The following is a 21,908-nucleotide window of genomic DNA, read 5'->3' as shown; positions in this document are numbered from 1 at the left end:
TAAATGAAAATTTGCGTATTTCCTAAAGTCATTCCATAATGTTTTCACCATGCCAAAATAACTCATAATAGTCATATTGTACTCATATTTGACTATTTGAGCTACTTTACCCTTGATTATCTTTGCTTTTAACGCCCATTACATTACACCAAAGGACTAAGACAAACCTCTAACAACTAGCAACAAAAATCAACTTATCCAATCAAGTACCATACATTTCTCAAACGTCATTGGATAAACACAAAAGATTGACCCTACACTTTGAAATATACTCATAATTCCCAAATTGACCACTTGTCCCAAGATTATTGCCTAATGTCTATGGAAAAAAACTCCTTTTCAGAAAACCCCTTATCCATGAGCACAAATTGACCTACACTATCCGTCACTTTGGAGTGACGGATACCATTTTACCTCACAAAGTACCCACTTTTTCTCTCTCTGTAACACTGTTCATGTGGTCCCCTTTCTCCACTAACCCATTTTGTTACCATTTTTACTCACAAATTATCCGTCACAAATGGTAACCCGTCACAAGGGAGACCAATTGATCCATGATACCATGACACACAATTGCACAAACATCCAATATTAAAATCAACATAAACTTACTTCCCATTCATTATGCAAAACCGTCTCACAATACATATAATGACCTCTCATAAAAAAATTACGAAATGCAGATATCAGTTACTATACTATTTTAGGAGAACAAGGATTACGCATCTGAGGTAGTACCTCAAACCTTGTAGTTTTTGAGTATATGCACATTTTTTCTAAGTATATTACCATTTATAAATATAGTTTTTGAGAAATATTATATTTTTTTTAGTGTAATATTTTAGTAAATGTGCTCAAAAACTTTATACTAAAACAAAACTCAAAAACTTTAAAATAAAACTCAAAAAATAAACAATAAGAGGTACTAACTCAGATATATAGTCTATGAACTGCTATTTTAGTTGCTAAAGTTATAAGATGTGATATTTAATACTCATGACTCGAATTCGAACTTCATCAACATCAAATCATCTTAATAAACTCTCTATATTAAAAAAACCTCTGAAAAAGTTATAAAATAAGGAATTTTTATAAAATTAAATTTTATATATGCCGACATTTTTATAGGGTAATAGTGTAATACAGGCCCTGTTTGGTAAACAGCGGATTAATATTAGCAGAAGCAGATTTAGAAAGCAGATTTGACTAGCATAATGATTTAGCGGGTTTGACTAGCAGATTTATTTAGCAGAATTGTTGTAGAGGTGTTTGGTAATTGACAGTTTTAGATTAGCAGATTGTTTAGATTCTTTGTAAAATGACAAATAAGGATATGAATAAATTATTTATTAAATATATAAAAGGAAGGTTAGTACTTCCTCCATTCAACTCCACTCTACCACTTTCTTTTTTCACGTTTGCTAACGCGTGTTTTACGCGCTAAATATCGTTAGCTACGTATTTGCAAAAATTATAAAAGTTAGATATTTTTAATGTACTCGTAAAGACGAATCAAACAAGATCCCACATGAATATATTGCTACTTACGCATCGAGAGAAAATCGAAATTGAATACACAATCGTGAATAGTGCACAAAAATGAAATAGGTAGAGTGGAGTTGAATGGAGGAAGTATTTTTTAAGGGGGTAAATAAGACAATATTTTTTCTTTCTAATCCGCTAACAGGAGCATATTGCAAAATAGCATATTGGACCCCAATATGCTATTTTAATATGCGGACCAAACGCTCTAAATAGCATATTCGTAAGTCAAACATGCTAAACATCCTCAATATGCTGAAATTTGGCCAATATGCCATTTACCAAACAGAGGCACAATGATCGACTATATTTCAAATTATCCATATATAAGACCGGCTTGTAAAAGATTTACTTATTTGAAAACACAAAATCTCATTTGTGATGGCACATATCCGTCACTTTGGAGTGACGGATACCATTTTCCCTCACAAATGACCCAAATAAAGGAGTGAGGGAAGCACATGGGGTTGCCCCCATCTTGTCCCCATATTCTTTTTATGAGTGGCATTATCCGTCACTTGCTTCGACCCGTCTTCGATATTGATTTGAAAAACGGTAAGTGTGTGTTTGAAAAATCAATCCCGAGTTGCGTCAAACACTAGTGCGCACTCCAAAGTCCAACCCCCACCCACCTACTCTTCTCCCTTAACTCCCACTATTTATATACAAACATTCACACAAACACAAACACTCTCATTACTACAATTACATTCATTGTTTTCTCCAATAATTTTGCGGCGCATCACCTTCACTTCTCCTCTCTCTTCAATCTGCCATGGCTACTTTCGATAGGATCAAGGTTGCCAATCCCATCGTTGAGATGGACGGTAATACACTCATCTCTACCAATTTCGATTTCTTTTAAGTTTTTTAATTTTTAATTGTTTTGGTTTTGATGCTAGTAGTGTTTGATTTAGATCTGTGAATTAGGTTTGATTGAAGTTGATTTTATTTCATTTGATTGTTTTTAAGTGAGTATGAAATGTTTGTGTTGGATGATCACTGGTTTTGTCGCTTTTGTTGTGGTGTTGAAATGAGTAGATTTGATGGCGGATTGATTGATGATTGTTTAGTTATTTGATCGTTGAATGTATGCTGCCTTACGACTAACTTGAGGATGATTTAGTTGAAATGTTTTAGATGTGTGTGTTCGATGATCATTGGTATCGTCGTGTTGAGATGAGTATATTAAATAGAGGATTGATTGATGATTGTTTTGTTAGATCGTCGAGGGAATTGAATGTACGCTGGCTTAAGACTAACTTGAGAGGATGATTTAGTATGAAATGTTATAGATGTGTGTTGGATGATCAGGAGTTCTGTAGATTTTGTTGTGGTAGAAATGAATAGTTTTGATCGAGTATTGATTGAGGATTGTTTTGTTATTAGATAGTCGAATGTGTGGTGCCTTAAGACTAACTTGAGGATGGTTTCGTCGATTTTTTGAGGTGTTGAAATGAGTAGCTTTGATGGCGGATTTATTTATGGTTGTTTTGTTGTTGGATCATCGAGGGAGGCGAAGGTATGCTATATGACTAACTTGAGGATGCTTTAGTATGAAATGTTTTAGATGTGTGTTGGATGATCGTTGCTTTCACCGATTTGTTGCAGTGGTGAAATGAGTAGGTTTGATGGCGGATTTATTGATGATTGTTTTGTTATTGGATCGTTGAGGGAGCTGAATGTATGTTGCATTACACCCAACTTGAGGATGGTTTTAGTATGAAATGTCTAGCATGTGCGGTGATCATGGTTTGATCAGTTAGTTGTGGGTGTTGAAATGAGTACGTTTATGGCAGATTTGTTGATGATTGTTGTGTTGTTGGATCACTGAGGAGGTCTAATGTATGCTACCTTACACTGACTGAACTAATGGAGTGTGTGATGTAATTTTCAGAGAGATTTTTAGCTAAAAGATTGGTGATTTTTGATGATCAAAGTTATTTGGTGTAGATAATTGGATCACCAGTATTTTTAAATCTAAAGCAACTTTCAACGTAGGTTTAGTATGACATCAGTGATATCGACGAATATTTTCATGAAAATATTTCATTTGAAGGTGTAGTTCACATAGATAAATTTGAGGCATAGTCAAGTTTTAGCCTAAAATGAAAAGTTATTTTTTATGGGATGAAGATAAGGTGATAGTGATTACATTTATTTGTATTAATCAAGTTGGAAGGAAAATGAATAATTTGTCGGTATGTGGGGATGGTGATTAATGAAACATTTCAACTTATTTGATCATCAACTGCTGGTTAAATTCAGATTTAGCGAATGGTGTATTTGATTAATTTTGGCTAGTGGAAACTCTGCAATTTGCGCATAAATAAATTTATTTACAAATTTAAGAATCGAGATTGTGGCTTCTTGTTTAAAGTGCTGTGTGGTTTTCCTTATCTTTTTGTTAGCCTCCTTTCCATCTTTAGTTTTTTAGGGAACTTCCACGGGCTAGTGCATTTTCCTGATTATCGTTTGTTAGCCGCTGCTCCTCTATTTCAATACGAAAAATCTGTTAGGCTGTGTCTATTACTGAGCAACATGAGAATAATGAATGTTATGTATCTCGTGGTTGTAGAACATCAGTCATTGGCTTAGATGACAAAGGGGCCTTTATTTTATATATTTTTCATGTGTATTCATTATGCTTGCTTTGCAAGTGCTATATTCGGTAAAAAATAGGACAAACTATTCCATAATGGTTTCCAAATTTCTCCTTTTCAGGTGATGAAATGACTCGTGTGATCTGGCAAATGATTAAAGACAAGGTGACTTTTTTGTTGCTTATATACAATCATTGTACTTCTAGAAATACATGTTCTAAAATGGCTGTGATGTTGACCGCCCATGCAGCTAATCTTCCCATTTTTGGAATTAGACATTAAGTATTTCGATCTTGGTCTTCCCCATCGTGATGCCACTGATGACAAAGTTACTGTTGAAAGTGCCGAAGCAACTCTCAAGTAAGTTTGCGTGGTATTTTCAGATTATTATGAAGCATTTAGCCTTTAAGACCCCTTTGCTCAAACCTATTTTTCCAATTTTAAGTTATTATATACATTGCTTTGTCATTTATCGACAGTCTTGATATTTAAGAAAATAGAAGCACAATTTTGTTCTTGCTCAAGCCTCTTAACTTTTTTGGAAACAAGTATTAAATATCTCGACATCTTATTCTGCAGGTACAATGTGGCAATCAAGTGTGCAACTATCACACCAGGTTGCTGAATGTTCACAGATTTTCTTATCAATTTAAGCTGTGCTTCTTCTGTTGTACTTCCTGTTCTTAGTATTGTGTCTTTCTCACAGATGAAGCACGTATGGAAGAATTTAAGCTGAAGAGCATGTGGAGAAGTCCAAACGGGACAATCAGAAATATTTTAAACGGTTGGTATACATTGCTTGGGATATTGTAAATTCATATTTAAGTGTTCTTTAAGTGCCTTCTGAGACGATTTATTTTGATGGTTTGTGTCTGTCAAATATGTTACAGGCACCGTCTTCAGAGAACCCATTATGTGTAAAAATGTCCCTAGGCTTGTTCCAGGTTGGACAAAGCCCATATGCATTGGAAGACATGCATTTGGAGATCAGTACAGAGCAACCGATCTTGTCATTAAAGGAGCCGGGAAACTCAAACTAGTATTTGGTTAGTCATGTTAATTAGTTGCTATATAGTTTCTTCCTGTCATCTTTCATCATTAGATCATTAGCCCCTCTTCACACTCACGCTTGTAAAGTTTTCCCTTGCATGCCAAAAGTAGCAGTTCACTAATGCATGAATTTGTGGCAGACTCCCCCTCTGCTACGTAACTGAATTATAATCCCTCCATCTCACCCATTTCTTTACGTTTACTTTTTCACATTTGTCAATGCGCATTTTGTTTTGTTCATATCTTTGTTTACATATTATTAAAAGATCTCACATGACTATTTTATGTTATATATTAGAAATTACGAAGTATATTAGAGATTCTTTCCACTCTTGAATAGTGCCAAAAAATAAATGTAAATAAATGGGTGAGACGGAGGGAGTATCTTATTTGGAGAAGGAATTCCTTTGAATTTTTGTACGCCTTCATGGGTGCTAACATGTATTTTTGGATGTAAATTGATGTACACCCATGTACGCATCTGAATCCTACAAATTCTTCTGTATAATAATTTGCTTGTAAACATCTGTATACTTCTGTCTTTTGCTAGTACATACATATATGCTGCTGCCTGCTAGTGGATCAATTAGTGAGATAATTATTGAAAACATCATCCTGCGTTTTCTTATTATTGATCCATTACAATTTTACGTTGCAAGTTTTGAGTCTGAATCCTTTCTTCATTGCAGTTCCAGAAGGCAAGGACGAGAAAACAGAATTGGAGGTTTTTGACTTCACTGGAAATGGAGGTGTAGCTTTGGCCATGTACAACACTGATGAGGTTTAACCCCTTAGTTGTCTTCTTGAATGTCATTGGCCTATCGATTTTCCGATTTATGTATTTGCGTGTCCTTTTTTTATACTTCTTTTGTTGTTTTTGAGGGCTCTTTGAGTCTTTGTCTTATTTTCCTCTATACATGTCTGTCGCCTTGCAGTCAATTGCTTCATTTGCCGAAGCTTCAATGAATTTGGCTTATGAGAAAAAGTGGCCTCTTTATCTCAGCACAAAAAACACTATTCTTAAGAAATACGATGGAAGGTACAATTACTTCCCCTTCTTTACATTAAATACAGAGTTAATTGATAAACACCTCGTATTTACCACTTTTTCAAAACTCCTACTTATTACAATATTTTTGAAAATTCCTACCTCCAAAGTTTTTACTCTCTAGTTTCTAAAGAAAGTCTCTTTCTAGGCTAAAAAGTGACAATTTTCATTGAATATCGATCATGAAAGATCTTTATTTTTGCTCATTACTGACTTTTGGTACGAAGGAAAGACAATTCATGACTGATAGCCGCCAAATTTGTCTTTTTATCTGGCCCAAATTGACTTCTGGTACGAGCTTTCAAAGAAATATTCGTAAATGTTCAGAGTTTTGAAGAACACTTGTAAGAGATAGGGCTATTGGAGTTATGGAAAAATGGTATAGAGTAGGTACTGTGTATCAATTAACTCAATTATATTTGATACTTCACATCTAATTTTCATCTGGCTTGTTTGTGAAGATTCAAGGATATCTTTCAAGAAGTTTATGAAAGCAAGTGGAAGACTAAATATGAAGAAGCTGGAATCTGGTGTGTGCTGGGAGCCTTGGAACTAGAAAAATGTTCTGTGATTTCAGCTTCAGTTTTTTTATTTGATGTTTTTTTTTATTAAAATGGTAGGTACGAGCACCGTCTCATTGATGACATGGTTGCTTATGCTCTCAAGAGTGAAGGAGGTTATGTATGGGCATGCAAGAACTATGATGGAGATGTGCAGAGTGATTTCTTAGCCCAAGGTTTGTGTATTATTTTGCATTACTGGTGTTGTCATTTGTAAATTCATCGAAGACTTGTTATAGCTATAATTTGACTGACCAAATAGTTAACTGTTCTGATTTTACAACCTAGTTGGTGCCCTTTGGCTAATGTTGCATTTTACACTGTAGGATTTGGCTCGCTGGGATTGATGACTTCAGTATTGGTATGTCCTTGAAATCTGGCATTTAGCTCTTCAGATGGATGGCACATTTAAATGCATGCACAGACTGAATAACAAGATTTTCATTTTTACGTGTACGGGGTTTAACGTGTACATCACCTCCTCACAGTATATGATATTTTAGCTTATTTGATTCTACCATAAATTTTTAATTTTGAGATCGACGATGGGCAATAGGAGACAGTTAATATCAGGTATGAAAGTGGGTAAGCTATATATAACCCGCTACTAAAACTTGGGGGAGTACTTCACTTTCAACTTATATATGGTCACATTAAATTCTGAAACTTTGACATTCAAATTTGTATTCGGCCAACAAGCACCATACCCATGTATAAAATGCCTAAGATAGCCGTATCTTCATACCTCGTGTATTACTTGAGAGAAGGGGTATAAAAAAGATGCGCATTTTAAGCATGCTTGTGCCAGTTGTTTGTATTTGATATGTCATACACATCTTTTCTAATCAGAATCTCAGCTAAGCAACATGTGTACATCTGCTTACATACTCACTTGTTCAGGTTTGCCCTGATGGTAAGACAATCGAAGCTGAAGCTGCTCATGGCACAGTAACACGCCATTTCAGAGTTCACCAGAAGGGAGGTGAAACTAGCACCAACAGCATTGCCTCAATCTTTGCTTGGACCCGGGGCCTCGCTCACAGGCATGCCAAGTTTATTATTACATCTCTTTAGTTTATTACTCCCAACTCTTCATAATATCTCGTGTACCCATGTTGCACACTCAACAATCAACACTCAGGCATGGGAAATTTTTGAAAAATTAACCGAATCCATCACTTATACATGCACCCGTGTTGGATACTTCAAAAGGAGTCAAAAACTTTGAGTAACATAAGTCACACTTTATTTTAATAATCAACCTGTTACTTGATCGACAGGGCTAAGTTGGATAACAATGAGAAACTCTTGGAGTTCACAGACAAATTGGAAGCAGCTTGTATTGGAGTTGTTGAATCTGGGAAGATGACCAAGGATCTTGCCCTTATTATCCATGGATCAAAGTAGGTTACATCCCTATAAATTTTCTGTGTTTCCTTTATGAACATATATGATGAACTAATGGAGGTTTTATGAACAATTTAGGCTTGCAAGAGACAAATATCTGAACACAGAAGAGTTCATAGACGCTGTAGCTGCTGATCTTAAAACAAGGCTGTGAGTCTATTTGTGAGTCCAACCTTTTTTCTTTCTCATGCAACTATGCAAGGAAGACTCTTTGTCCTTACTGCTTCTCTTTCTCTTTGTTATTACTTCCATCACAATTTTATTTTCCTCATTTGACTTTAGTGGTCAACTGATGTCTACTTTGTCATTTATCTTTCCAAATTCAAGTGGAGATACAATCTAAAAATTGTCAAATTTAATCTATTAAACAACGTTTTCATATTACTATTTCTAAAAGTTTGTATATTGTGAGAAAAGATCAATCAAAGTCGATATCCGGTTGATCAACAACAACAACAACAACATCAGAGCCTTAATCCCAAAATGATTTGGGGTCAGCTAACATGAATCATCCTTTAGAACCGTCCATGGGTGAACGCACACCTCACAATGCGAAAAAAAGAAAAGGGAAAAATGAAAAACAAAAGAGAGAGCAAAACATAATACAAAGTCTAAGGTAAAGGGTTTCTTTTATAAAAACTTAAAATTTAAATCGAGAATAAAGATTAAAACGATTTTGAAAGCCGAAGTAGAGTTTAAGGATTCGGAATACCTTAAAAGTAAACCAAGTAAAATATATAAGAAAGTGGTTGGTAAAAAAGGGTTACTAAAGGAGAGAAGAACAAATAAGTTTTTTAAAATTAAATAAAAACACTAAGTATGTCAAATAACATCAAATACTAAAAATCCACATGTATCCTTTCCCTCCATTGTGCAATCTCCGTCACCATACTCTCCTCAAGCCCCAGAAATCTCATATCGTGCTCTATCACTCTCAACCATGTCTGTCTCGGTCTCTCTCTACCCCTAGGAACCTTTTCTGTTCTCCAAGTCTCCAGCCTCCTAACTCGTGCGTCCATAGGTCTCCTTCTCACATAGCCAAACCATCCGGTTGATCATAAAGTAAAAAAAAAAACAGGATCAATATATTTAATTTTATAATAAAAAAAGAGTGTATGGTTAGATTGTTAACATTTTTCTCGCCTAGTAAAATAAATCATTTAGTCTGTTGTATGACTTGTATCCATCATTCATGTCCTTGTGGCTACTGAATTTCGTTTTAAAACACTTTCTCAATTCTCATGAATCATGATGATGATGATGGTTCATCAAATTATTGAGGTGTATGGTTAGATTGAAGATACCCTTTTGATACTTGCAAATGTTGCAACCTTGTGTTGTGTTGTAGTCTATAACTGGATTGCCGACTTACAGTTGGGTGTAGTTTTTGCATTTCACCATTATGACAAAATAATAATAATAATAATAAAATAATACTCTGTACTCGGTATTGTTTTAGGTTTATAGATCACCCTTAATATCTAAAACAAATGAAAGGCAGTGTAATAAACATTTTATAAGGTTAAGCTCAGGTTATAAACTTCGGGTAATGGTATTTCCACGGGCTCATTGTCTTAAGCCACGGAAAATTCCCGTGTAGCAATACATAACACCCGTGGCATTATGTCCACCCCAAACGTATACGGAGTAATTCATTTGATGGAAGTTATGAACTTTGAAGTGTCTGACTCCACACGTCGGCATGTCAGTGTCATGAATATAAAGTTAGGAACAATTGTGTTTTGCTAATCGTGTTAATAACGAGGATTAGATAAAATGCTCCATTTTAATTTGTGGGGGTAGTGGGAGGCGGTATTACAAGCGACTAAGCGAGTGTCGCGTTAGAGACTGAAACTTCAATACCCAATTTGTAAGGGTCACTGCCTCCTTGTAGGCTGATGTATGTTGATTACCCGGTATTAGCTTAGATTTTATTTGCCTGAGCGTCTTCATTGACACAAGTTATTGTTGCCGAATGCAGGCTTACAAAAAGCAAGCTCTGATCAGGTTAAAGGCGTAGTTTGATATACATTTTCTACATATTAGCCAAAATCTGGGTTCGCAATACTCTCAGTTTATTTATAAACCGCTGGTTGCCCTGGCGCCTTCACAAACTTGGTTTAAAATTTATGCGCTTTTGAGTTATGGTATTTTCTATTGGCAATGTGGCATTGATACACTTATCTTTTCAGTTGATTTATTTGTGGAGAATTTGGCCTTCACAAACTTGGTTTGAAATCAACTTACTTTGGGGTTATATATCTTTTGTGTTTATCTTTCCTACTGTTGTGTCCGTCTAGATCTGAGCCTTCAGACGGTAATTAAACCCAAACCCTGAGGATCCGTTTTCATATGGTGGTTCCGTTTTCATATGATGGTTCAGTAAGTTGGTAATCATCTCCATGTCCTTTAAATCTCTAAAGGAGAAAATATGATTTTTCATAATTGAGTCGTAAATATGTGGTATAATGAATTCAATTGGCGACAATATAATAATGGGATGGAAGTAAAAATAAAGCATGAACTAGTTTGAAAATGTATCCTCAAGAACACTCGAAAATATATCGTGTTTTTGCAAGCAATGATCTTTAAAAAAGAATTACACAAGTTACAACTTTTTTTAATAATTTTATTTCAAATTATTCCCACAAGACATTTTCTATATTCACTTTAGTGAGTCATTTTTTACTTCGATTTTCCATCCAAAACTTATGCTTCCCCTCCATTCTACCCTTCAAATTCACAACCTATCTAAAGACTATTCTAAGGATAGTCAAATTGGGGAGCTTGGTTCTGACTTTAAAGGATTAGGCTCGGATACGGAGTATTAGTGAAAATGGAGGAAGAACATAATTTATGATCAGAAAATCCAGAGAAAAATAACACAAAAAAGTTAAGTAGTTTTGGAGGGGAGTATTTGAAAAAAATAAATATAATATGGTTAAAAGTTCTTACATAGTGAAGTAAATTAGAAGTTCTAAAATCTAGTAAGAATAACTTGATTGTGATTTAAAGATGAATAATTTGTTAATTTTTAAATTTATAGTTTCAAACAAATTACAAGCCTATATACATCACATAAATCCACACCTAGAGTTTGGCCATGTATGATGGTGTATTCTTTAGTCTCTTTGTAGCCTTCATAATGCTATTTTAGCACCAAAACTGCAGCTCAGCATACTACAATTAGTCTCCTAAAGCTCTTTCTATATAAATCTTTGATGTCGTTAATCAATGAAAGCAGTCCAATTAACCCTGCGAGGTATAATAATTGCGCATATATCAAGTACAAGTTTTTTTACTGGCTTTAAGTCAAATTGTTACAGTAATACATGGGACTTACCCAGGAGGCATTTGAGTTGGAGATAACTAAGCCTACTCCTGATATCTGAGATGAAACGATCCAGTATGGAACCTGAAAATGAAACCAAAAACGATGACCAAATAAATTGAGCATGACGGCAAAGGAAATCTTTCCCTGTTATCTGTACTTTAGAGACACAGGCATAATATCAAATCTTCATAATGACAAAACATCTCAACCAATCTGCACAGGTTTTGAAGGTCGCCGTGACAACATTTAAAGTGGCATCTCCCACATTAATGGTGCAACAACTGCAATTAGGCCAAGATGACTGATGTCGTGAAGAAGATTGAAACCGACATTTAATACCACATGGTTTAGGAGCACAAAATCAAACTGCATACACCAAATCACCAGAATAAAAATTAGCAGGCGTCTAAATCTTACCTGATTTTGTATCTTGTTTCACAGAAAGACCATGTACAGCATATTTAGCATATGTCAGAAGCCGAACAGTTGACGATGTACCCAATTTGCTGAGTATGGATCTAAGTATTCCACTTGACATAGTAAAAAAAGACGTAAGCGTTACTTTGCCATTGTGACTAGGTATCTATCAATCAGAAAGCAGAGCTGTCTTAATCTTACTCAGTACGCAGTATAGTTAGAAGATCAGGTGGCAGACATTCCATGAAGGAAGATATGTCCCCCATCGTGAGCACCTTAAGCTCTTCCCTGACATTTTTTCTCTCTTCAACAGTCATTTCTTTTCCTAGAGTTGTTTTACTGCGAATAAAGAGTGTTTATTGACGGAGAAGAACACATAAAAGTTACCAAGAACCTATGTGATATCTGAATACTGTTGACATTAGCGAACACGTAAACAACTCACAGAATCCGTAGAATAATAACAAAGTAAAATAATCAAAAAGAGGAGATGAATTACATTTTAAAGAATTCCAGTATAAGACCATCTTACAATAAGATTCAATGACCCATATGAAATTACCAGGATTATCAAATGATTGTAAGAATTTAGGCTGGCCTCAAAATAATGCTGTTTTACATGAGGCTTACAAATATCTAACTGACTAACGCATGATTATATGTGCTTAATGGTTATATATTATGTGATGTTATGTGAAGATAGAGAGTTTACTAGATGTACGTACGTGTCTCTCTATTCTGTTAGGGTTTGAATTCTCTATATGAAGGGGCATCTGGGATTTGTTGCTGGAGATAGGTATCAGGGGAACTGCTATGCATCAGATGACGAGTAATGAGTACTAATTAAGACAAAACTCACTGATATTCCGGGCTCCAATATCTAAGAACCTAATGAAACTCCTTATTACACAGTTCTTAATTAGAGATGTACCCACAAGGGCCACAACCAAGACTCAGTGTTTCAGTGAGATGGTGTACTTAGTATCTTAGGTTGTCACTTATAGTGCGTGTCATAAATTTCTCCTTAAAATTGTACTTGAGACAATATACCCAGTGAGGTCGTGTCCTGGACTTGATGAACGACTACCAATCTAAATTGCCCAGTTCCAATTTTTTTTTACGACTGAGCTCTAATTTTTACGATGGAACAAAACAGACGAACGAGTTATATTAAACAATATGCATAAGCTAATATTATTGGACTCTTAAATAAAGTATCAAAGTGGCATACTTGCGTACACACACAATGCATGGAGGGCAAAATGTTGGAATGACTGAATTAGTCATACACTCGATCACTCAAAGCACAAATAATGTTTAAATGGAAGATATACGTGCAAAGATAAAACATCAGAAACAAGTAATGAAATAACATTGATAAATATGATGCAGTAGATACTCATAGTTGGCACTTCGCACAAGCCATTGGGATGGAGGAAAAAATCTCTATTTGTATAACAGCAACTATGAATCTATGATGCAGAAGATTGTGCCAACTATTGGTAAAATAATACTCCATAGTCCGTACCACATATGAATCTTTGGTGTTAGATGGTGGAACAAAGGTAAAGGAGAAGATATATATGCCGGGAAGAATGATTATTAGGTTTACCATGGTATGACGCTGCTTAGAAGAACTGTCAGGCGATTAAGATGGATAACAATGTCTAATGTCTTACTGTTTGATCTAAATGAGGCATATGATGGTGTACCAAGACATAATGCTCTAAAATATTCAAATTATATGTACACTCACCAAAATCGGACTTTTTGGTTTCTGTAGTACAGCATTAAAGTGCTCTTTTATTCATAGAGTTCACGAACAAGTGTTTGAAAACAGAGAAAGAAAAATAACCAGAAAACAGGTTACCTGTTGATCAGTCTCCCAGTAAATATGAGTGGTAAGTACCTAGCATAGCTGCTGATACCAAAATATTCTCCAACATGCTCTATTTCATTAACATTCTGAAGAATCATTGCCTTCCACAGCAAACAGTATTTTTTTCTAAATCCTTCATTCAATTCTTTGTACATTCCATGATCCAAAAGTACTGTAAAAGTTTTATCAATGGTTTGAGTTGAAAATTAACAAAAACTACAAGCAGATAAAGAGAGAACATACCCAATGAAAAACCTTTTGGGCCATTCAAAGAAACTAAAATGTTTCCAGGATGTGGATCGCCATGCACAAAGCCATGGACAAAGATCATTTCAGCAAAAACTTCCACCAACGCTTTTGCAACCTAAACCCACACCAAAGAGCAAAATCTCAACTACAATACGTACACCAGAAAAAATTTTATACAATCTTGCTGTGTCTAGTCAAAAGACCAGAATTCAGTCAACAAGAAGAATTTACAGATCAGATTCCCCATCCAAAGTATTTACTTTACCATTGAACTTGGAAACATATATAAAATCATAAATTCTAGACCGTTGAATTCACTTCAGGTTTTAGGAATGCTTGTATCACTCTTAATGGTGAGATGGCAAACAAGGAAGGATATGAGAGTACACCTTATTTGCATCGATTCCTGATTTCTTCAAAGATTCCAAATCATCAACCTGAAATCTAAAACATTTGTGCTGAGTGCAACGAGTTAATGGAATAGTACGAGCAAGTAGCAACATAACATCCGAAGCATAAACAAAATGCTTGTACAAATCCATTTTGATTGAGAAAAGTCCTGAGATTTAAGAATTATGAGGCTCAAGAAAGGTTCTTGCCTTAACGTTTTCCAATGGTCAAAAGGCAGCTATCATTCAAGACAAGCACCCACATCTTCACCTTATAGCATAAGGTTAAAAGAGCTAACAAAAATTTCTCAGTTTATTTTCACTCTCAAAATGGCGCACTGAGACAAAACAGAAACCAATGATAACACTTGACTACCTGAGGTCCTAGTAGGCCAATTCTAGTTCACAAGGGAACTCATCAACAATGTTTGGTCTGAATTGCCTCATGATTCTATATTAGGTGTTCTCATTGAAGCTAATATACTACGTTTGGAGAGTAAGGACCTCAAACTTGTTTGTAAATAAAAATTATGCTAACACAGAAGCTAATGAGGACAGAACTTAACAAAGTATCCGAGACAAGAAGGGCGATTCAAACACTTTATTATTCTCTGGTCCTATAATGAAATGCCTCATATTTCTTATCTAGCTTTATTTATATTGGCTAGAGGCAATAATGCGCAAGGGCTGAACACAGACTATGATGAGCTGAAGCTAGTGTAATAAAAAGCTACTCTGTAGCAGTTCTATATATAGCCTGAATTTGACATTCTCAATAACAGAAATACAAGAGAATGGAAGTGCAGCAGGAGTAACCCAAGCGAACAGCCTTGGATTACTATAACAGAGTTAAACCAGTAAATACCTTATGACCGGAACAAAACTGCATTGTCAAAACCTGTTTTGTTGTCAAATCCTGCATACATAGAGAGATACCTCGGTTAGCTCACAGACCTTATGCATTTAGCCAAGTACCAATAACAGAATTTCAAGATGCTCAACAAAATTCAGTTTAAATTTGAACAGCTATGACATGATACAGTCAGATTCTTGCCCAAAAAACTGGAGGGATCTTAACGTTCTTGCTGCTCATAAAATTGTTGGCGGTTCTTTCAGAATTTCTAGCTTCCTGTACGAAATCTTCAGAAGCTCCAAAGAAAATGAAGATTAAATATAAAAACCATTGCAATAGTTTAACAATTAATACCATAAAATTTAGGAGAGAAGATATAGTGCCAAGACCAGAATCCCCCTTCTGTCTGCCCATGTATAAATGATAGACGTCACAATTAAAATGATTTACTAACCATCATGCATTTCAAATCAATGGAAAATTTCTGATACATGTTTTCCAAGTGTGTTACTAGACTCAGGACACCCCACAGCCCCATTCCCCAAAGCAGAGAAACAAAAAAAAAGGGAAAAAAGAAAGAAGCTAAAGACATTGATCAGAACCACATTTAAGAGCATGTCAAAACAAGATGATGACTGAACGTGTAATCAAAGCATTATAATCTCTTTGGAGCTTGATACAAAAAATGAAAATAGTTCAACAATAAAGATGAAAGTATGAAACTCTAAAGAAAGACATGGGGATGAGATGACCCTTTATCTCAGGCTTGTAATCCAGCCCCTCGCCCGAGGCACAAAAGCAGAAGAAAAGAAAGGCATACTTCGAAATCACATTTAAGAGATTGTCAAAACAAGATGATGAAAGGTGTTACTCAAAGCATGAAATATGAAAATAGTTTACAACTAAACATGTAACTCTTACAGAATAACATGGAATGAACCCTTATCCGTATGCTTATTTATCCTTAGTAACGAAAAATGCTACAATCATCATGCTTATCTTAATAAAAGAAATTAAACCAAGAGTGGGTTCGGATAAATGTTATCTGGCTAGTCCATTTAGCTACATTATATAGACTAATCCAGCTTCAAACTTGATAAATAAACGCACACCAACTAAGAGTGAGTGAAATGTAATCAATTCAAGGAACACAAGTGTAATGAGGAAACTACAAACTGAAAACGAAATCTTGATGTCATGTATGCACAGGACTACAGGAGTAGCAGCCCAGTTAAAATCCTGGTAGTGACTAAATATAAGTTATATAAAGTTATACACATGAATATATGATACTAACCAAGTTCTGCAGAGATAGACTCCTTAAACCCCGATAGAATCCATCCAAATCTATACTCGGGAAAAAGCTGAAATTGAAGAATAAAGTTACTATATACACAAACTGAAAAAGAAAAAGTGAAACTGATTAAACATCCTACAAGGCTACAATGTGCACATTATGACAAGGCAGATAAAGGGCAAACGGGCTTTTGAAATGGACATGCCTGAAACAGATGCGTAGGATGACAGCCCGACAGGTATAAACAATCATGAAAAAAAAAACGCCAAAAACATTACCCAGATGCTCCTATTAATGGCGGGGTAACAGAGGAATGGGAAAGGGGATTTTGATAGATATAAAGAATTCAACGCCTGGGAAATTTGAACCGAACTGTTTCTGTAAAGTATGCTTTTCTATTTATAAAGACATTCTAACATGCAGCATAGTCCATAGTCTCCATACCCAAGCAACGAATTTTGAGACAAATGTCATGGTTGTCATGTCTAACTCCATCAGTCGCTCCAAGCCAGGGTATTGAACCTGTTAACACAACAGTAATATATTCTTAAAAACAATACCATGTGAGTAAGCAAAACATGGTTATCATTTTATCAAGGACTAAAATCTACTAAAAGAATAGGTGATCTCAAAAGTTTTCCCGCCAAAATGCACATTTCTCAAATAAGGAAACTAATGATAATTAAGTGCATTTAATAAATAAGGAAACTAATGATTACAATATATTTCATTTAATTATTATTTTTTCATTAAAATTAATCTTTCATCAAATTATATTATTTTCCCTAAATTCTAAAGTATAATATTTTAATTAATTAGAATAAAATAAAATTGATATAAAATTATAGTAAATTATTAAATCTTCTATTGATAATATTATTAGATAATGATTTGATCCCATACCACGTATAAAAACAAAACTATAAACCGTTGTTATTAGTTTTATGACAAAAAAAATTGAGAAAAAATTATAAATTGAAATAAGCTTTATTGTATAAAAATATTTTTCATTAAATACATTTCGGCTTATTACTCAAATCTCTTGATTAATTTTCAATTCCATTTTTTTTTTCGCAAAACAAAATTCAATGATGAGAAATGTGAAAAATTATGAATACCTATTTTATATAAGATTTTATAAATATAGAAAACTCTATATACCGTGCATGTAGTGCACGGGGTCTAACTAGTTTACGATTACACCATTTAATAAGATGTTTCTGTTACTCAACTTACTATTATGATACATGATATGAAGTGGACATGATACAGATGTTAATGAACTAAAAAAATAGGAAAAAAAAATTTAAGGGAAAATTCCTGTGGTACCCGAAGCTTGACATTTTCCCATAGTACCCCTATTAGCCTTTCCTACCTATTATACCTTTTTATTCATGTTTCCGTCATGTTAAATTTGTTCAATTAAGAGTTCAAACACTAACCCATGGTTTGGATATAAAGAATAAAAAGGAAGGGATGGGAGGGGAAAAGAGGAAGGGAAAGGAAGGACAGCGGAGAGAGAATGGAGCGATAGAGTTTTTACTCAAATCTTTCCTTTCGAGGGAAAAATAATTTACTTTGGAGAAGGGAAATAGAGGGATCCGTTCCCCCCGTCTCTTCCTTGTATATCTTAGCAATAATGTTAATTGTATATCTTAGCAATAATGTTACAATTATATATACTAATTACATATGTATATGCTATAATAAATCTATCAATTAGTAGGATTGTTATCCTTAATTGTAGGGTATAAAATAAGTCCAATTGTGCAAGGAGAATAACGGATGATTATGTGCCATTAATCTCATAATTTGTGGAATCCGTTGATTGAACATAATTGTGGACATGATTATGTGATTGATCTTTGACATATTTAGCAGGAAGTAAAATCATCCTACTTAGGAGTGAAATGGTCAACTTGGATGAAAAATTGTAGCATATTACATATATGTCGATTAACGATCAACACTACATTAATAAAGAAAAAGATTGTCGTGTTTTGGTTACATTTTCTCTACAAAAAGACGTAGAGTAATCAATTATTAGACTATTGACACGAAAATTGGGATATCCCTGAATCAATGATGTCATGGACCATAAAACTAGTATCATAAAGATAGATAACTGACCTTCACAGCAACTTCTTCATGGTTTTTTAAGACAGCACGATGAACTTGAGCAATAGATGCTGCTGCAATTGGTTGCTCATCGAAACTCAGAAATCTGAATGTTACTTAGGTTCATCAGTGGATATTAATTAAACAAAAAGCCTATAAAGAAGTATAAAGACTAATAAACTGAGCGCAAAAATATTTCCACGTTTCAAGGTCCAAGGCAAATTGATGAAAACGTGAGACATTAGTTGGCTTTGCAAAGTTTGCAAAAACTAAACTGGGCAATTCACGATGAACTGAGGTCAACTACACAGTTCTGTTCTGATCTCAAAATATACTCCTTTAACCATTTGACATCATGCCAAACTTTCAGTTTGACATCTTTTACGTAAAATCTACTAAAATGATTTATATAAACTCACATATCAGTGCAATCTTTACCCAGGTTTCTACGGATCACTTCCTTTATTAATCTGAAATCGCATGGAACTGCCTGCATGTCAGCAATAAGTTACGGAGTAGCAATTAAAAGTCAATAGAGATTAAGCCAGCCATGTCGCAAAAGCATTTAAAACAAAACAGGGCATCTATTAAATTGAATATATACCTGATCCTGTAAAACAGAGAGTGTCGCCATATATTCCTTCGGGATCTGCCTCAAGGAAGCAGCAAATTGACCAGCTTTCACATAAAAACCTTTGTTGACCTCGCACAATTTCAAACTTTTCCTTGCAGAACGCAGATGAACCTGGACTTGACACACAAAGAAATCACCACGAATTGATTGCACAGACTCGACCTTGCGTTTGCACAAACTTGGGTAACCTTAGACGACCTTACTTGATAATTACAAAATAGATTTCCCAAACCGCAATTAGAAAACCAACACAAAATTGAAACACTTCTCACCTCTAATATGAAAATTCAACTTGAACCTCAGAGTATATTTCACTCCAAAATGCAATGTTGTGAATGAAAATACAACTCACTTAAATTGGATGATTTAGGGAAATAAAGTTCATATATGGACTGTAAAGCATACTATAGTTACAATCATTGCATTAAGACTACATTTAAAGCACAAGTTAGGACGCTCTATGTATTTTCTTAAACATAAACTCGTAAACTAAGTGACTAACCATAAGTTGCATCCATTAACAACATTACCTCCATAAGCTTATTATTATGACTTATGAGACCGTTCACATAAGAATTCGTGGACTATAACCCACAGTAACTAAGTGAATATGATCATAGCAATACAACTACATTTACAGCACATGTTAAGTTGCTCTAATTATTTTTCTTAAATATAAAGTCGTAAAGTAAGTGAATATAACCATAACTTTCATCCATCACCAACATTGACTCCACTGAACGTGCCTTGTGAAATTGGAGTTAATTTTGACATTTTATGTCGCGAAAAATGTTCTCCCAGATTACAATAAGACAAACTCACAAAGTTCAAAAAGTTAAAATGCTATTTATTTTCTTAAACATAAACTCGTAAACTAAGTGAATATGACCATGATTCCATCCACTACCTACATCAATTCCATAAGCTTATCAAAAGACCGTCTCATATAAGAATTACGGAGAAATAAGTACAAACTGACAAATTTCAACATATCACAATTGCGAACTGCCTCGTATAACTGTTAGAAGTCCACAATAATCATATCACAAGACTATTTCATATAAAAATCAGGAGACCGTCTCACATAAGAATTACGAAGTACTGTATTAGGTACAAAACTAACAAATTTCAACAATCACAATAGCGAAAGTGGCGAACTACCTCCGCAATTGTTTCGCGATAAACATCGGAATCCTTAGCTAAACCGCGCAAAGAATACTTGTAATCAAAAACAGTTGAAGCAATCTACACAAAACAAAAACGAAGAAATTCAATGAAATTGATAAATTAGAACTAGAACAAATTATGATTAGCGAACAATTGAAGGAGAGAAAAATGGAGTAAACTGACGGTAAAAATGGTGTAGGAAGAGCGAGCGACGGCAGAGAAAGGAGCCGTAACATCGTCGGAAAAATGCGTCGGAAGTTCGCCGGAATATGCGGCGGCTGAAACGCCGGTAGCAGTGACGAGGAGTAGAGAGATTTTGGTTAACTTGGAAGATGTTAACCTCGTCATCTCAGTATCTCGTGCTTGAGAATTGAGACTTGAGGGACGAACTATGAGAAATGAGCCAAGACAAGTAGGATGTACAATATATTCAAGTTCTGACCTTATGGGAATGAAAAAGTCAAATTTAGAAGGGTCAATTTATTAAATTGTTTTCCGTATTTGGAGAAGATTGTTTCAACTGTCGATATGGCATATTCCTGATCAACAAATAAAAAAAAGGGATAAAACAGTAGGGGTATTATGCGTTCCCTTAATTAATTCGTTGATTTATGTAAAAATAAGTGGGAAGCGACATTTTTTAGTATTGTTATGTGCTCGTATAACAGTAGGTCTCCCTTGCGACGGGTCAAATATTGCGACGGGTATTATGTGAGTGGAAATGGGTAGAGGGGACAAGGTGGGCACCCACCCCATGTGCTTTGTCTCTCACCCTTATGGTTTTTTTGTGAGACGATATGGTATTCGTCGCAAGTTTGCGACGGATACCCTCCGTCATAAGGGAGAATTTGTGCTCGTATAAAATGGCGGAGCCTTTGTGGAAGTTTTTTGTTAGGTAATAGTGAATGTTTTTGCAAGAGTTAAACTTGTAATCATATACTCATTCGGTCTTTATGTTGCTGATCTACCTATTTGCTTAGGTTTATTTCCGTTTAGTAACATTGTATTGCTAGGATAGTAGGATGAATGATTTTGAGGGGCCTAAAGTTGTTCTTGTAACGGATTTCTTACGAAGATTAATTTAATATAAAACCACCCCAAAAAAAAAAAAAAAAAAAACCACCCCATGTTTTCCTAAAAAAAAGGTATTCTATTATTAATGGTTATAAAAGTTTAAATAAAATTAATTTTTTAATTTTGTTTGTAATTTAAAGTACCAAAGCTGATAATTTTAATAAATTATTGATTTATTTTAATAAAATTATTGATTTATTTTTTATCTAGCAAGTCGTCCCATTTGGGTCGAGTTTCACCCCAAAATTAACGGGTCATTTTAGATTCGGGTCAAACAGGTTACCGGT

At 34.7% G+C, this 21,908-nt stretch overlaps 2 protein-coding genes across 3 annotated transcripts; one reads left to right on the top strand and one right to left on the bottom strand.

Annotated features, from left to right (window-relative positions):
* The first annotated feature begins 2,084 nt into the window (after positions 1-2,084).
* LOC141622430 (isocitrate dehydrogenase [NADP]-like) lies at positions 2,085-10,491 on the top strand. 2 transcript variants are annotated; one of them, XM_074438462.1, is made up of 15 exons: positions 2,085-2,369; positions 4,267-4,310; positions 4,396-4,505; positions 4,725-4,762; positions 4,852-4,929; positions 5,036-5,191; positions 5,885-5,976; positions 6,131-6,234; positions 6,705-6,773; positions 6,864-6,979; positions 7,130-7,164; positions 7,704-7,846; positions 8,084-8,206; positions 8,289-8,372; positions 10,192-10,491. In XM_074438462.1, exons 1-14 carry the CDS (start codon positions 2,318-2,320, stop codon positions 8,362-8,364), a joined length of 1,236 nt encoding a protein of 411 aa, XP_074294563.1. In that variant the 5' UTR covers positions 2,085-2,317; the 3' UTR covers positions 8,365-8,372; positions 10,192-10,491. The 2 variants fall into 2 exon arrangements, with proteins under 2 accessions (XP_074294563.1, XP_074294562.1); XM_074438461.1 differs by having other exon boundaries at positions 2,143-2,369; positions 8,289-8,360.
* Positions 10,492-11,090: 599 nt separating this feature from the next.
* LOC141622429 (uncharacterized) lies at positions 11,091-20,990 on the bottom strand. The gene is made up of 16 exons (XM_074438460.1): positions 20,731-20,990; positions 20,542-20,625; positions 19,351-19,491; positions 19,166-19,236; positions 18,759-18,852; positions 17,073-17,150; positions 16,629-16,695; positions 15,533-15,618; positions 15,344-15,394; positions 14,479-14,526; positions 14,084-14,204; positions 13,832-14,012; positions 12,163-12,300; positions 11,962-12,074; positions 11,554-11,625; positions 11,091-11,465 (listed from the first exon to the last, which is right to left on the bottom strand). Exons 1-16 carry the CDS (start codon positions 20,893-20,895, stop codon positions 11,383-11,385), a joined length of 1,593 nt encoding a protein of 530 aa, XP_074294561.1. The 5' UTR covers positions 20,896-20,990; the 3' UTR covers positions 11,091-11,382.
* Between the last annotated feature and the right edge of the window lie 918 nt (positions 20,991-21,908).

This window comes from Silene latifolia, chromosome X (genome assembly GCF_048544455.1).
Source record: "Silene latifolia isolate original U9 population chromosome X, ASM4854445v1, whole genome shotgun sequence".
Classification (NCBI taxonomy): domain Eukaryota; kingdom Viridiplantae; phylum Streptophyta; class Magnoliopsida; order Caryophyllales; family Caryophyllaceae; genus Silene; species Silene latifolia.
This window is presented reverse-complemented; position numbering and strand designations above follow the sequence as displayed.